The following is a 14544-nucleotide window of genomic DNA, read 5'->3' on the forward strand; positions in this document are numbered from 1 at the left end:
AATCCGCAGGTCAACGCGGAGAAAACGTCCAAACCAGGAGCGAAGTTTGACCGCTACTTACGCAGGAAGAGCTACATAGCGACGGACATACCTTCTCTTTCGCGAGTCTACGAGGAAGTCGAACTGGCGACCGAAGGCGAAGGTTCGGCATCAGGGTCGTCGCAGCGGCTCGTGACCTTTCCCAAGCCGGCCAGGTACGACGGTGGACCTCGCCAGACACCAACCCAGCCCCAGAATGACTACGTGTGCATCTGCACCCAGGACGCGCAAGGCCTGCCTTCGTCGAACACGTCCGACCACTCCCTGGTATTCATCGTCATGACATTGCTCGCCGTCGTCGGCTTCGTCGTGATATACCTGGGCATTATGACAGCTCTCGGATCTCGCAACACCCCGGCCAACCTTGGGGGACTGTCGATGTTCGTGGGCGTAGTTATCACGATGTACATTGTGACGTGCAGTGTGTTCTGCGATTCCCCCGGATGCGCTACCGCCATGCCCGTGCGCGAAATCCAATCCGTTTGAAAGCCGTGTGGTTGCGGGCGATGGTGAAATGGCCTGCCCCATACTCCGCCCTACGCACTCCCACTCCGACACCACTTGTCATCATCGTAGGCATTTCTTCTTGTGATCTTCGTCAAACACCTGTAAATGTATCCATCAATAAACATGCATTTTGATTTGTACGATTTGGTCTTGCCGTCTGTTTCGGCGATTGCACAAGGCGCTGTACAGCAGTAGCGTAAGGCAAAAGCTTGCACGTGCATGCATGTTGCTTCTTTGTTTCCGTGAGCCCCGCTCGGGATGCGGACAGCCAGTTTAGCGCAAGGCGCTGCACGCGGCAACTTACGCGGCTAGCATAAAGGCCTAACCACGAGGAACCAATTCTCGGAGCCGGCCGGCGGCACGCGGCGTGGATGGTCAATAAGTTTCATCGACGGCTCACAACCACAAGGTACTTTCGGCTTCGACGTATTTCAAGCACGGCGCAAGGTCACCAGATCTCCCCTGCTGCAAAATGTTGCGCTTACAGAACACTTGTCTTTACTTCATGGAGACGTCTTGTACGAGTAGTTCTGCAACGAAAATTACCTTTAGCACAATATATACAGTATTTTGCTTGTTGTCTGTACTGAGACACGTAGCGCCAGTGACAGCAACTTGTCTTTGTCCGTAGGACATGCGAATCATGTCCCAATGTACGTGCACCGTTTCGGAGACAAATAGGACATCCGTCGGACGTTCAGTTCCGGATATCGCATACGGATTTTTTTTTTCGGTATACGCTTGAATATTCGTCCTCCAAGAGGCTTCGTATTTGAGTTTACTTGTACCAGAATTACGTTTCCTCGCATATTCTAATTACAATGCGAAGCTGTCGTGTCTGCAGCTCGTGCCGACGTCGCACTTTGCGAATTTTCTGAACCAATTTCTTTTGAACACTTCAGTTAGTTCGATGAGTCACTTGCGCGTAGCGACAGGCCTAATAGAATGAAAAGTATACTGCATCTCTGCACGCCCAATGTGGGCACACAATAGAGAGTTTTAGATTAGGGGACGCAAACGGCCTGCGTACGCAGGAACTATAGGGTTCACGGTGCTGCGCATGCGCTGACGGGTCAGGGCACCTCAGGCAGCGCACGTCAGGCTTGCCTGACCCCTACGTAGGGGTCAGGCAAGCCGCTTGCGTCACCTAATTTAAAACTCTCTAATGTATCAATTCTTGATGCGGGGGCGCTCTGCCCTTGATGTACGCAAAACGTCTCCACGGTTCTTCGTGCTGTGAGACGCTTGCGTGACGCGTCTTGCAGGCTGTCGCCGGGCAGTCCAAAACAAGTTTCACCTTCTGGCCGCTTGCATCATCCCGTGTTTGTTGGGCAGCCTAACCTGACCATATTTGAAAACCCAAAATCAGCTTTGCTTTTTGTAATTTACCGGTCTATAATACTAGTGTTGCCATTTTGGCTATTTTTTTTTTTTTTGCTAAGTTTAGCCACAGAGTTTTCTATTTAGCTACCGGTGACTTTTTTGGCGATGTGAACGAACAATTGGCGACACTTTAGCGGCTTCGGATATGGGCCACTAGAACGCAATTCATTATTCAAAATTTACATGTAAGCGATCGAAACTCGCTGTAAGATGCATAAGATCCATGACCATGATGAAGCAACGGTTGTCTTCGCATTGGTAGTGTTCACGTCGTAGTTCTCCTTTACAACGCTGTAGTCAATCACAGAATTTAAACACTGCTCGCAAAATTAATGCTAAAAAAAAACCTGCTTTGAATAGGTTGAAACGCTGAGGGTTCTGCTGCATCACCAAATGCATTTGAATGGTGGACGTTAGCAAGCGTAGCAATAAATTAATTTACGAAATCCATTGTAATAAATTGTGCGTTCAGATTTAGAACACGGCAGTTGAATACGACAGATCGACTTAACAAACGTTTTATGCATTGAAGAGCAAACACAACTGGAACGCCAATGCATTTCTGCACAAAATTCGGGAATTAATCATCTCGAAACTGGTGTCATCGTGAGAATTCGTTCCAAGGGGATCCGCCTGGCGAACTCTACGGCTAGAGTTTGTCAATTGCAATATGGGCCATAAGGTAATTAGTTAAAACTTAATTAGTGAAGTTTTGCTAATTGGCCGATGGTGCATTTGATGTTTCTGTGCAATAATTGTCCGCCTTTTCTAGTAGACCAGCTCATAAACTACAATTGCGCTACCTGCCACAGGCAAACTTTAAAATTTTGAAAGTGTGCGCTGAAACCCCTTGTATATATAATTCTCTTATCCCTCTAGCGATTTACATTTGCACGCATGCCGCTGGGCAAGGTCGCGCAGGTCACGCGTAACCTATAGCACTGCCAGTCCTGTGGCGCAGCTGTTTTTGTGTTTCTGTAGTCGTGGTTCCGTGGACGGGCAAGCTTTTGTGGTGCGTTGCTCCCTCTTTCTGAAATTCCTTTATTACCATTTATTCTTTTTTCCCCCTCGAAATGTCTTTCACTGTCGTAAACCCGGGGATTTCTGAATTAGAGCCTGGATGACGAGAGCTGACAGCTGCTTCTTAACTTTCTATTCTATTCCCTTTGTTCGCACCTTTCTTATCAGTGCTGAGTCACGCCAACCTTTCTCCCTGAAGACAGACAAGGAATGCAGGTGTGGCGAGCGTGCAAGAAGTTCTCGACCGCTCTGTTGTTGATTAGTCACCAAACTAGGAACACGAAGGGAGAGAACTTGACTGGTTAGCTACAGAGAGACAGGGAAAGGGGGGGGGGGGGCAGACAGATAAGTACGCTCAATCATTCGGGAAGCGTTTGGAGTTGGAAGGTCAGTTGCGGGCAATCGCATCGGCGTATCGCCCGTCTGCTTGTTATCGCCGGCGACCACTGCTAGCCTGCCGTGGAGTCCTGCCGAAGTTCCCGAGACGTCCTCGTGCCTTGGGAATGCCGTCTCAAGAACGCCAGTAGTCTCCTGACTCCGCAGGTCAACGCGGCGAAAACGCCCAAACCAAGAGCGACGTTTGGCCGCTACCTACACAGGAAAAAGAGCTACATGGTGACGTACACGTCTTCTCTTTCGCCAGTCTACAAGAAAGTCGGACCGGCGCTCGAAGGCGAAGGTTCGGCATCGGAGTCGTCGCAGTGGCTCATGACCTTACCCAAGCCGGCCAGGTACGACGGTGGACCTCGCCAGACGCCAGCCCAGCCTCGGAATGACTACGAGTTCATCTCCATCGAGGACGCGCAAGGCCGGCATTCGTCGACCACGTCCGTCGGAAGGGCGGTCGACCCCCGGGTATTCATCGTCCTGACATTGCTCGCTTTCGTCGGCGTCGTCGTGATAAGCCTGGGTGCTATCGAAGCTCTCGGACCTAACAGCAGCCTTGCCAACCTTCGGGGAATGTTTACGTTGATGTGCGTTACAGTTCTCATGATATTGATTATGACGTGCACTGTGCTGTGCCGTTCCACTAGCTCCGATACCTCCAGGCCCGTGCCCGAAATCCCGCCCGCTTGAAAGCAGTGTGGTTGCGGGCGGCGGTGAAATGGACTGCCCCATCCTCTGCCCACGCGCTCCCACTCCGACACCGCATTGTCATCATCGTAGGCATTTCTTCTTGTGATATCTTCGTCAAACACCTGTAACTGTATCCATCAATAAACATGCATTTCGATTTGTACGATTTGGTCTGGCCCTCTGTTTCGGCGATTGCGCAAGCCGCTGCACACGCTGACTTGCACTGCTAGCACAAGCATATGGTTTAAACACGCGTGCTTGCTGTTTCTCTCTTTCCGTGCGTCTCACTCGTGATGACGCCACAAAGCCGTCGCTATATTGCGCACTGCGCGTAATCTCTGCCAGCTGAATACTACAGCTTTGTGGCTGGATTTACATTTCTTATTAGCTCTTTCTCTCATGTGAATTGGTGGCGGTATATTCCTGTTGTTCGCTCACCTTGCATGCTTTCCACATGCGAAGTTTGTCACCTTGGCATCCGGGAAACTTTGACATTCACTCAATAATATTTGCCATGATGGGTGCGATCATAAGGTCGTTATAGGTTGTACGTTTTAGCGCGAAACTTCATCCTGACGCACGGGCTGCCTTCAGAGTAACGGATTGTGCTGCGCGGTCGTTACGTAGTTGTTTGTGCTGAAAATAGTGAAATCGCCCGATGTCAACTCTATATAGGTTAGAATAAAGTCCATGGATATGCTTGGTTTCTTTGAAAAAAAGAAAACATACACAGGAACTTCAGGTCGGATGAAGAGTCGGGCGCTGTTTACATAACTAGAAGTGGGCGAAAGTATCAAAATTTTTGGATAAGAATAACCAACGCATACGCGTATTTAAAACAGGAGTAGTTCTCTAAATTAAGGTACCGCGCCTGTGTACTGACTAATCCAACAAAGACAGCAGGGTCATAGAATCAGGTTCAACACAAGATCACGAATTGTAATGAAAAATTGAACTTTATAGCCTGGCTGGAAAGAAGCTTTCCAAGAAAGAATGGCTGCTGTATGGAACGGAGCTTTGCAGTAACGCCAAATAAATGGTTGCCGAAAACCAATCGGAAGTTATGGAACAAAAAAGAGCTGCTCAAGGATTTGTGTGCCGTATGCAGGTGTGAAAAGGCCCGTCGCAAGGAAAATATCACTGGTCATCGTGTAAAAGATGTTACATAGCTAAACCGCCAAAGACGTTAAATGACAGATTACAATAAAACTGGCAGGTTGTCCTGTAGGCTTCTATCGTGAGTCCGAAATGAAAACTTTCATTATCCATTTTGTTTCTCCATTCCCTCGAAAACGTTTGTCGTTGTTTTACTTCTGATAAGTTGGGATACTTTTTTTTTTTTTTTTTTTTTAGCGGATGGAGAATAGTAACTTAGAACTTAGCAGTTGGTGATTGCGAAGGTATTTGGTTTGATTTGAGCATTCGAAACTGCCGAATAAGTCCATTTTCGTGTGTAATATTCGATTCGTACTCGAAACTTCGAATATTCGCCCACCCCTGTGCATTACGAATCGCAGTGTGCAATAACTGAGCTTTGTTCATTAGCTCTCCTAATATTGCCAGCGGACATGTCCCACTCGCGGTGCTGAAGCCTTGACTAAAGGGTCACCATGTTAGTCCAAAGCGGGAACCACATGTGCGCTTCGCAGTCTTATTGAAAAGAAAAATCTATTGAGGTTTTTGGGAGAAAGACACGAAGATAAGAATGGTGGCACCGGCGATACCTGACAACTGGAAAGCCAGAATGGGGATGCAACAAAAAGGAAAAGTGTAGGGGAAAAGAAATTACGTGTAGAAGAAAAATAAAAAGAGGTAATTTCGCATATTTATAGTATTTTCAATCGCGGCTACTAGCTCGACTTACTCGGGTCATTTCGCCTCCTGTAAACTGGCACATCGTGAGTGCATGCCACCCAATGGGCAGGAAAGGCTATTGCGCCCGCGAGTGTCTGAAATTTCAGTAATTGGCAGGGTCCCGACTTTTGCTCAACGGCCAGTGTGGGGGGCATTGTTGAAGGGGACACGCAACTTCGCCGATATCTGACAAGTGCGTTGACCTCTTCGCGCCATTAGTGCGTCTACGCTCGCTAGACGCGTTAGTAGAGTAGAAAGGGAAAAAAAAATTATTGTACGAAGGGGATAATTTCCAGAAGATATTTGTCCAAAAGTAATAGTCCCTTTTTTCCTCCTTCAGACGCCTTGCCTGGCACGCAAAATGTTGACCGCTAGAAGAAAGTGTTGCATAACATTACTTTCCCGACATGTCTGACGACTCTGTCAAACATTTCGCACGAACGATAACTACGTTACCAGGCAAGGGTTACTTGGAACCAATGTCGTGCCACCGGTGCACTGCGAACACATTTCTTCCTGTACGCCGTAGATGTCAGCCCCTATCCCCCCCCCCCCCTTTTTTTTTCTTTTAATATTTTTGATGAAGAGAAGGTTGATCGATATCGAAGCTGTTTTGTGATTGGCAGCGGTTGTTGGTGAGCCAGTCACACTGACGGCTCTAAAAGCCCTACGGCTTTTAGCTGTGTAAGCATCGAGTCGACTGAGGCATGCGGCAGTGCAAGTTGCACCGCTAATGTGGCCCTCCTGAAAACTCTCTGTGGATTGAGGTGCCGACGCCCGGGCACGCCTACACGGGTGGCTATAGTTTGCATAGTTGCGAGACGGCGGCGCTCCGCTTGCTTGCGCACTAGCGTAACTGTATAGGCCCCCTTTAGGGAACCTACGGAGTAACTATATTGCAACCAGGCTGGTGGCACTTTTCAAGAAACCGTTTTCAGATTACGAATACACAGATATATAGACATAGTTTGCCTATGTGATGGAAGAAACATTTGTTGTGAATTTATAGACACTAGCAAAAGCTATGTAAACATTTTTTTTGTCAATTTTCTTTTGCTGTGTTCATGAGACGTAGACAAATTGAACGCGGTTTTCAAGCATTTGATGACAATGTTGCAAGGTAGAGAGTCGCCCCGCGTCATTTTTGCGCGTCTTTCAGTGGCGATTTAATAAAAATCATCATCTCTTATGTACAGGGTCCTTCATCACTTTTTATCGAAATCGTACAATGCATTTCGCGTGAAAGGACACGATTGTAGAAATGTTTCGCAGCACAAAGGAATTTAATGCGTTCAGTAGAAGCGTAGTTGGCGGCATTCAAACCCCCCCCACCCGCCCGCCTGTAGACAGAGGAGAAAGGTGAAAAAAAAAAAGATTATTAGTCTATTATATGGTCTCAAAGCTAGATGTAGTTGTGTGTAGTAGTACTTATTTTTTTTCTAAATCATGCGATGATTAAGAAAGTGACAGGTATTATTCATTATGAAAATTATATATTTTGAGTGGATATAGGAGGGCTTATTTCGGATTGGTTTTGGAACGAATGATCCACAAAAAACAAGAGCAATGTGTTTGGCAATTACCGTACCTAAAAGTTATTCGAGGAACAATGTGCTTTCCGGGAGCATACATAGTTTGTTTGAGTGATATACATACTACACGAAACGCAAAGGTAACATCTCTTTTCAAGGTGCATATTTTGCGACCAACCACTTTCCCGAAGCATCGTCGACATTGGGCATTTCGTGAGAACTCCTTTGCCACATGGCAGCATCTATGTACCCGCCCTCTCCCGCGGGGGAGAAGAGAGAGATAAATGAGATGCGATATCCAGTTTGCTACGCTGCACTGGGGAAAGGGCAGACAGAAAGATGAAAAAAAAAATGCACACACATACAAAGAGAGGGAGATAAATAAGCTGGTTCTTGGGAATAAGGGTTTGAAGTTCCACAGGTCAGAGCGCATACAAACACACACAAAAAGAAAAAAAAAAAGGGGGGGGGGGAGCAGTTTACTTGTGATATGCGTGGATATGTGTGGTAGAGGGGTTGAGCTGCCGGTAACAAAAATGGAAATACATCATCAGCTGTAAGCAGGCGCTGTCAATCCGGTGTGCTTGGCTTTGTCAGAAAACAAAAAAAGTAGGTATAACCTTTGGATAGCTGAAAAAAGAGCAATAAAAGAAAGGACGTTGGAGGGGTGAACACGTGAGTTCCATCCAGAGGTGTCCTGTAAAGAGTAGAAAGGTGGAAATGGGAAATAAAAGCAATGAGTACGAATTAGAGGTGGGTGAATATTCCAAGTTTCGAATTGAGTATTACTCACTAACTATTCGCTTTCAAAAATGAACTATTCGATATTTAAAATACTCTAAACTAACCAAATATTTCGCAACAACGTACTGTTAAAAGTCTTGCTACTGTTCTCTTTCTGCTAGACAAAAATACCGAAAATCGCCAGCAGCGAAACCACAGTTTTTGAGGCAAAGCCAAAAAGGAAAAGCGTAATGCAAGCTTCGTTCTTGGCTGCGTGGTGGAAGCCTACATGATAACGTGTTATATTTCTTTTTGTAGTCGTTCATTTAGGGTCCCTTGCAGTCTAGTCATGCCGATGTTTTATCTTTTACGCTACAATCAGTGATGTTTTCTTTGCGATGGGCAATTCTACATGTCACATAGGTCCTTCGGCAGCGTTCGCCAGAACTTCTAATCGGCTTTCGGCAAACATTTACTCGGCGCTTTCGTACAGCTATATTCCGTACATCACTCATTCAGTCCTTGAAAGATTGTTTGCAACCCGTCTTTAAAAATGGTGAGGGGTTATTCGTACAGTTTGCTAATGGCAATTGGCTATCTTGTGTTTAAAACTGAACTTGTGTCCCTTATAGCGGTCATTTTTGCATGGTCAGTATACAGGCGGGATACCTAATTATACCGAAGTAAATATTCCTGATCTGAATGTATTCCTCTGCGTTGGACTATGTGATTCTGGATACTTACTATCCGTGTTAGATTTGTATTCGAAAATGTTGATAGTCGCCCAACTTTAGTACGAATAAATGTTTCGTCTAAAAATGGAGGAAGAGTTGATTTTGACCACCATGTAACTAAATAGTATGAATAAGACACATTGTCAGAGAAGTATGATAATAAATAATTAAGAAATGAGTAAAAAAACGGGTTTGTTTGATCGTCAAAAGCTATGTCATGTGTGCATTCTCGTCATGAGTATAACCCTGGTTTAACGAACAGATTTTATATATATATATATATATATATATATATATATATATATATATATATAGTCTTATCCCTCTACCGCTTTATCTTTACACGGCTGCCGCTGGGTATGTTCGCGGAAGTCACGTGTAACCTCTAGCGCGGCCAGTTCTGGGGCACGGCTGTTTTTGTTTCTGTAGTCATGGTTCGGTGGACGGGCAAGCTTTTGTGGTGCGTTGCTCCCTCTTTCTGAAATTCCTTTATTACCATTTATTCTTTTTTACCCCTCGAAATGTCTTTCACTGTCGTAAACCCGGGGGTTTCTGATTTAGAGCCTGGATGACGAGAGCTGACAGCTGCTTCTTAACTTTCTATTCATTTCCCTTTGTTCGCACCTTTCTTATCAGTGCTGAGTCACGCCAACGATTTCTCCCGAAGACGGAGAAAGAATGCAGGTGTAGGGAGCGCGTACAAATTTCTCGAACGCTCTATTGTGGTTACCTCTGATCAGTCACCAAACTTTGAACACAAGGGAGAGAACTTGACTGGTTAGTTTTGTCCTGCGTATAAAGAGAGAAGGGGAGAGATAGGGAGAGAAAGACGGATAAGTTTCGCTCACTCTATCGAGGAGCGGAGCAGTCGTGTCGAGTTGGAAGCTCAATCGAAGTCAGTCGCATCTGTCCATCGTCTCTGCTCTTGTTATCGCCAACGACCACTGCTAGCCTGTCGTCGAGTCGTACCGAAGTGTCCGAACCGTCCTCGTGCCTTGACAATGTCATCTGAAGAGCGCCAGTATCTCCTGACCCCGCTGGTCAACGCGGCGAAAGCGTCCAAACCGAGGAGAAAATTGGGCCGCTACTTCCGCAGGACGAGGGGTTACATGGTGACGTACACGCCTTCTCTTTCGACAATCTACGAGGAAGCCGGACCGGCGTCCGATGGCGAAGGTTCGGCATCGGGTTCATCGCAGCGGCTTGTGACCTTTCCCAAGCCGACCAGGTACGACGGTAGACCTCGTCGCACGCCGGCGCAGCCCCGGAGGGACGCCGTGTGCGTCTGCCTCGAGAACGTGCAAGGCCGTCGTTCGTCGTCCACGTTCCTCGGAAGCGCTCGAGACTCCCGGGTGTTAATCTGCGCGTCATTGCTCGCCGTCGTCGGCTTCGTCGTGATGTGCTTGGGCACCATCGAAGTTCTCGGATCTCGCAACACCGCGGGCAACCTTGGGGGACTGTTGACGTTGATGGGCGTTGCAGTTCTCATGGTATCCATTGTGATGTGCGGTGTGCTCTCCGGTTCTAGACGATCGGCTGCCGTGAGGCTCGGGCCCGGAGTCCATCCGGCATGAAGCAGTATGGGCGACGGTGAAATGCACCCTCCTCCACCACAACGCTCCCACTCCGACGCCATTTCTCATTGTAGGCATGTCTTGTCGTCATCTGCGTCAAACGCTTGTAAATGTATTCATCAATAAACTTGCATTTCGATCTGTACTATTTGGTCTTGCCCTCCCCTCTATATGTGCGATCGTGCAATGCGCTGTTCAACTAGCCTAAGTCAAAATCTTGCACGTGGATGCATGCTTGTTGTTTATTTCATTGAACCTTGTTCGGGATGAGGACAGCCAGTTTAGGAAGCCGCGCTCTAAGTTCGGGGTGAAGTTGAATTTCTTCATTTGCCACGGGCAATTGCGTTCTCTCACGCTAAGTTGTCATATTCTAATGTCCTCATTCACCACGTGTAGCCCACTTCGCTCGTGATGAGGCCACAAAGCCGGCGGTGAAAATGCCTACTGCGGGTTATGTCTGCCATAGATAACTTAGGGGCTTAGTTTAGTTTGTTCTTTTACCATTTGACAATTACTTTCTCTCGCGAGAAAATGTGATGCCATATTGATGCCTGTCTGCGTTTTCATTCGGCCTGCATGGATGGTGTGCAAATAAAGCACGTCGAGACGTGTTTCCTGCTCGTGGAGCGAGGTTGGTCATCCTGGTAGGGGGGACATACGCATCCAGAATAGCCTGCCTTTCACACCCTAATATTATACTCAGGATGAGTGCGCTCATCGGATCCTTAAACAGTGGAACGTGTTAGTGATAAGGTTAATCTTTGCGTCCGTGACCCTTGCGGCGGCGCGTATCGCGCCGAGCTAGAACTCTCTATCGGAGCAGAAGTATTTATTTTCCTTGTTGCGATAGTTTGTCAAAGATAGCTATTAGAAGACAAGTTCAAATGGAATCGTTCACAAAAGATCACGTCTTCTACCTGTGAATTTCTGCATTGCTAACTTATGACCCTTCTAATTGAACGAACCGATGTGTAGATCGCAGAGGCTACGGCACACTGAAACGCTGAATTCAAGGCATTATGTCCACGGTCGGGAATTCAGCTTTCCTTGAAAACCGGAGTATCGCAACTTTATCGGGATCAACTGTGAATTTGTCAGAAACACTGCGTGGAAGCTGTCGCGACATTTCTTTCTTCATTAACGTTTATTCTCGTTCTCTCTGTCCACATCCTCAAGCTTGTGCGACGCTGTACAAACTGGCGTTTCACTTCTATCTGTCGAGAAACGCGGCCCAGTTGTAACGGAGAAGAGAGTGGCAGTACGATGTGATGATGGTTTATTGGCATCCGTTGAAACGAGGTGGCGACAGTCACCTATAGCCTGCTTGAGCTAATCAAGTAATGTATCGATATTTATCCGTCTAGCATGTTGTCGATGTCTCCTTAATCTTTGCCGTAAAACCTTACTCTGCCCGGTATAGCCCACCTATATGCCTATGACGGATCCGGTCCTATCAATCCCCCCCCCCCCCCCCCCGCCCACTTTTTTTCCACGAATATTCTAAACGTCTACTGCTTATCTCGACTGCCTGACCGGTTAATTAGTGCTTCCGATCCCTGCGCGTCTGGAACGTGGCCGTTTGCTACGGGTCTCGCTGGGTTCGCATTCCATTAGGATGTGCTGAGTTATCTCCTGATTTTTGCGGCAGCACACGCATGCCTCATCCTGTTGCGAATATATGCTCCGGTATGTTTTTGTCCTTAGGCAACTGGCTCTATTAGTCTGGGATAGGGTGCCTCGATAGCAGCGCCGCCGGCGAGAAGTGGTCTAATATATCGAGGCACCCTGGCCGTGGATAAGCACGCGCGCTTCGTGCTGCCGGCGTGCCTGACTATCAATACAAACAGGCAGCTTGTTTAGTTATAAGTGAATGTTTACTGAAATATATGCAGCTGCTAAGTATACAAACCAAACTTAGTGTAATTCTCAAATACTAACTATCGATAATGCTGTGCCTTTTTCCAACAGTGCAACAATTGAAAGTCAGCGCGCGAACAGAAATATTATTCCTGTTCGTTGTCATGGCTTTCTCGTGCTGCGGACATAATTCTTATCTATTGAACTGAATTAAGTCACACCAGAGGAGTCAAGCTGGAGGGCACGGGCCTCATAAATAATTTATTTACTGTGTACACATATAAAATGACTCAGCGGTATTGCTATCCTAGAATTTCTGAGGCAGTATACGTGCCAAATACGCTCTCACTAACTTGGAGAATGACCGCGCTTGCGATCACATGACTTCGGATCGCAGATCACGCGGTGAGGCGGTGATGCAGTCAGTGTGTTTTGGCGTAGCCACGTAGCATTACTGCTCTACCTTTACGAATGCCGCTGGAGACCACATGCCATGTTTTGGCTTACTGGTTAAGTCGCGCATGCATTGTTGCGGCTACGCCAGCACACCAAAACTGGCGGACCGTAGGCTTACACACTGTTCACTCAGGCAGGGATACTCTGTCCGTTTCTACACAGCTAGGAAGGAACGCGACAGCACAAACACCGACTATCAACTGAAGAGTCGCACAGTGGCGGAAAAGAAGGAAGACACGCACGCTAAAACAGGAGCCAGCGCCAACCCGTCAATCATAATCTTTCGCGCGTGAGCCATCGCGAAAGATAACTGTTTAGGCCTGACAATTCCTTTTTGCGCAAGATAATTGAGGGCTGACTAACGCGCGTACTAACGCTTCTAATGACATGTCACGCCTATACCGTTAAATTCTGGGCTTTTACTTGCCAAGACTACGATATGATTGAGGCACGCCGTAGTGGTGGACTCCGGATTAATTTTGTCAACTTGGGGTTCTTTAACGTGCACCCAACGCACATATGCCTAAACTGTTAAGGGCACTTCGGTCTTATGTTTGAACACAACTATCTACTGTTTGCAAATCTAGGAGTCCACTTGCAATCGCGACACCGTAATGAAAGGTTAACGGTGTTCCAGCAGTCACCGAACGTTTATACTCAATTGATCTCTGAATGATGCAGCGACCCTTATGGCCGATACGCGTTCCGAAACGAGTAGTTGTGGCTGGGTGGCCGGACGAGTTCGCGCTGTGCATTTCCCCCTGTCAGTAAAACGACTCGCCATTTTTTTGTTCGTGAAATGTCTTTTACTATGTTCTCAACCAGGGGGTCTTGAATTTAAAGCCAGTATGGTTGCAGTTTATTCACTTCCTATTCTATGCCTTTTGTTCTCGCCTTTCTTATCAATGCTGAGTCACGGCCAAATCTACCGAAAGAAGGAAGAAAAGGCTGCGGGAGTGGAGGTCGCGCACAAAGTTCTCGACCGATCTATTGTGCTCATCTCAGATTAAACACCAGACTCCTTCGCCCAAGAAACAAGAGAGCTTGACTGGTCAGTTCTGTCCTATATATAAAGAGAGAGAGATAAATGTTGCTCACCCTTTTTTCAAGCAGACCAACTGTGCGGAGTACAAGGTTACTCGTGGTCGGTCGCGTTCGCATATCGTCCGCGTGCTCGTTCATCGCCGGCAACCATTGCTTAGTTTGACGCGGAGCCATGCCGAAGTATTCGAAAAGTCCTCATGCTTTAGAAATGCCATCTCGAGAGCGCCATTGCTTCCTGACCTCCCTAGTGAACGCGGCCGAAGCGGCCGAACCGAGGCCGAAGTTTGACCGCTACTTACGCAGGAACAGAGGTTGCGTGGTGAAGTACATGCCTTCTCTTCCGCCAATCTACGAGGAACCCGGAGATGAGTTCGAAGGTTTGGAAGCGGGAACGCCGCAGGGGCTCGTGACCTTTCCCAAGTTGACTAGGCACGACGATGGACCTTGCAAGACAGCGACCCAGCGTCGGAGGAAGAGCGTGTGTATCTGCATGGAGGACGCGATAGAGCGGCACTCGTCTGCCAAGTTCCTCGGAAGACCATTCGACTCCTGGGTATTCATCGGCGCGACATTGCTCGCCATCGTCGGCTTCGTCGTGATATGCCTGGGCGCCGTCGAAGAGCTCGGATACCGCAACACGCCGGCCAAGCGCGGAGGTCTGCTGATGTTCAGTGGGTGCCATAGTGCTCGTGGTTTCGATGACGATGTGCGGTGTGCTCTGCGGCTCTACCCGATCAGCTGCAG

The 14544-nt window shown here is 47.6% G+C and overlaps 2 protein-coding genes across 3 annotated transcripts in view; both read left to right on the forward strand.

Moving 5' to 3' along the window:
* LOC119446646 (cyclin N-terminal domain-containing protein 1) overlaps positions 1-14544 on the forward strand; it is a 147014-nt gene that overhangs the window by 37139 nt on the left and 95331 nt on the right. Inside the window, exon 4 of one of the 2 annotated variants that reach the window (XM_049664307.1) lies at positions 10-669. The exons of the other annotated variant lie outside the window; for it this stretch is intronic. Within the exon in view, the coding sequence (XP_049520264.1) occupies positions 10-525 (516 nt within the window). The 3' untranslated portion in view covers positions 526-669. Of the gene's footprint in view, positions 1-9; positions 670-14544 lie in introns of those variants that run through there. 2 annotated transcript variants of the gene reach the window in all.
* The window catches only part of LOC125944149 (uncharacterized), a 46970-nt gene that overhangs the window by 29350 nt on the left and 3076 nt on the right, over positions 1-14544 (forward strand). The gene's annotated exons all lie outside the window — the stretch shown is intronic.

Source organism: Dermacentor silvarum, chromosome 3, assembly GCF_013339745.2.
Source record: "Dermacentor silvarum isolate Dsil-2018 chromosome 3, BIME_Dsil_1.4, whole genome shotgun sequence".
Taxonomy (NCBI): Eukaryota; Metazoa; Arthropoda; class Arachnida; order Ixodida; family Ixodidae; genus Dermacentor; species Dermacentor silvarum.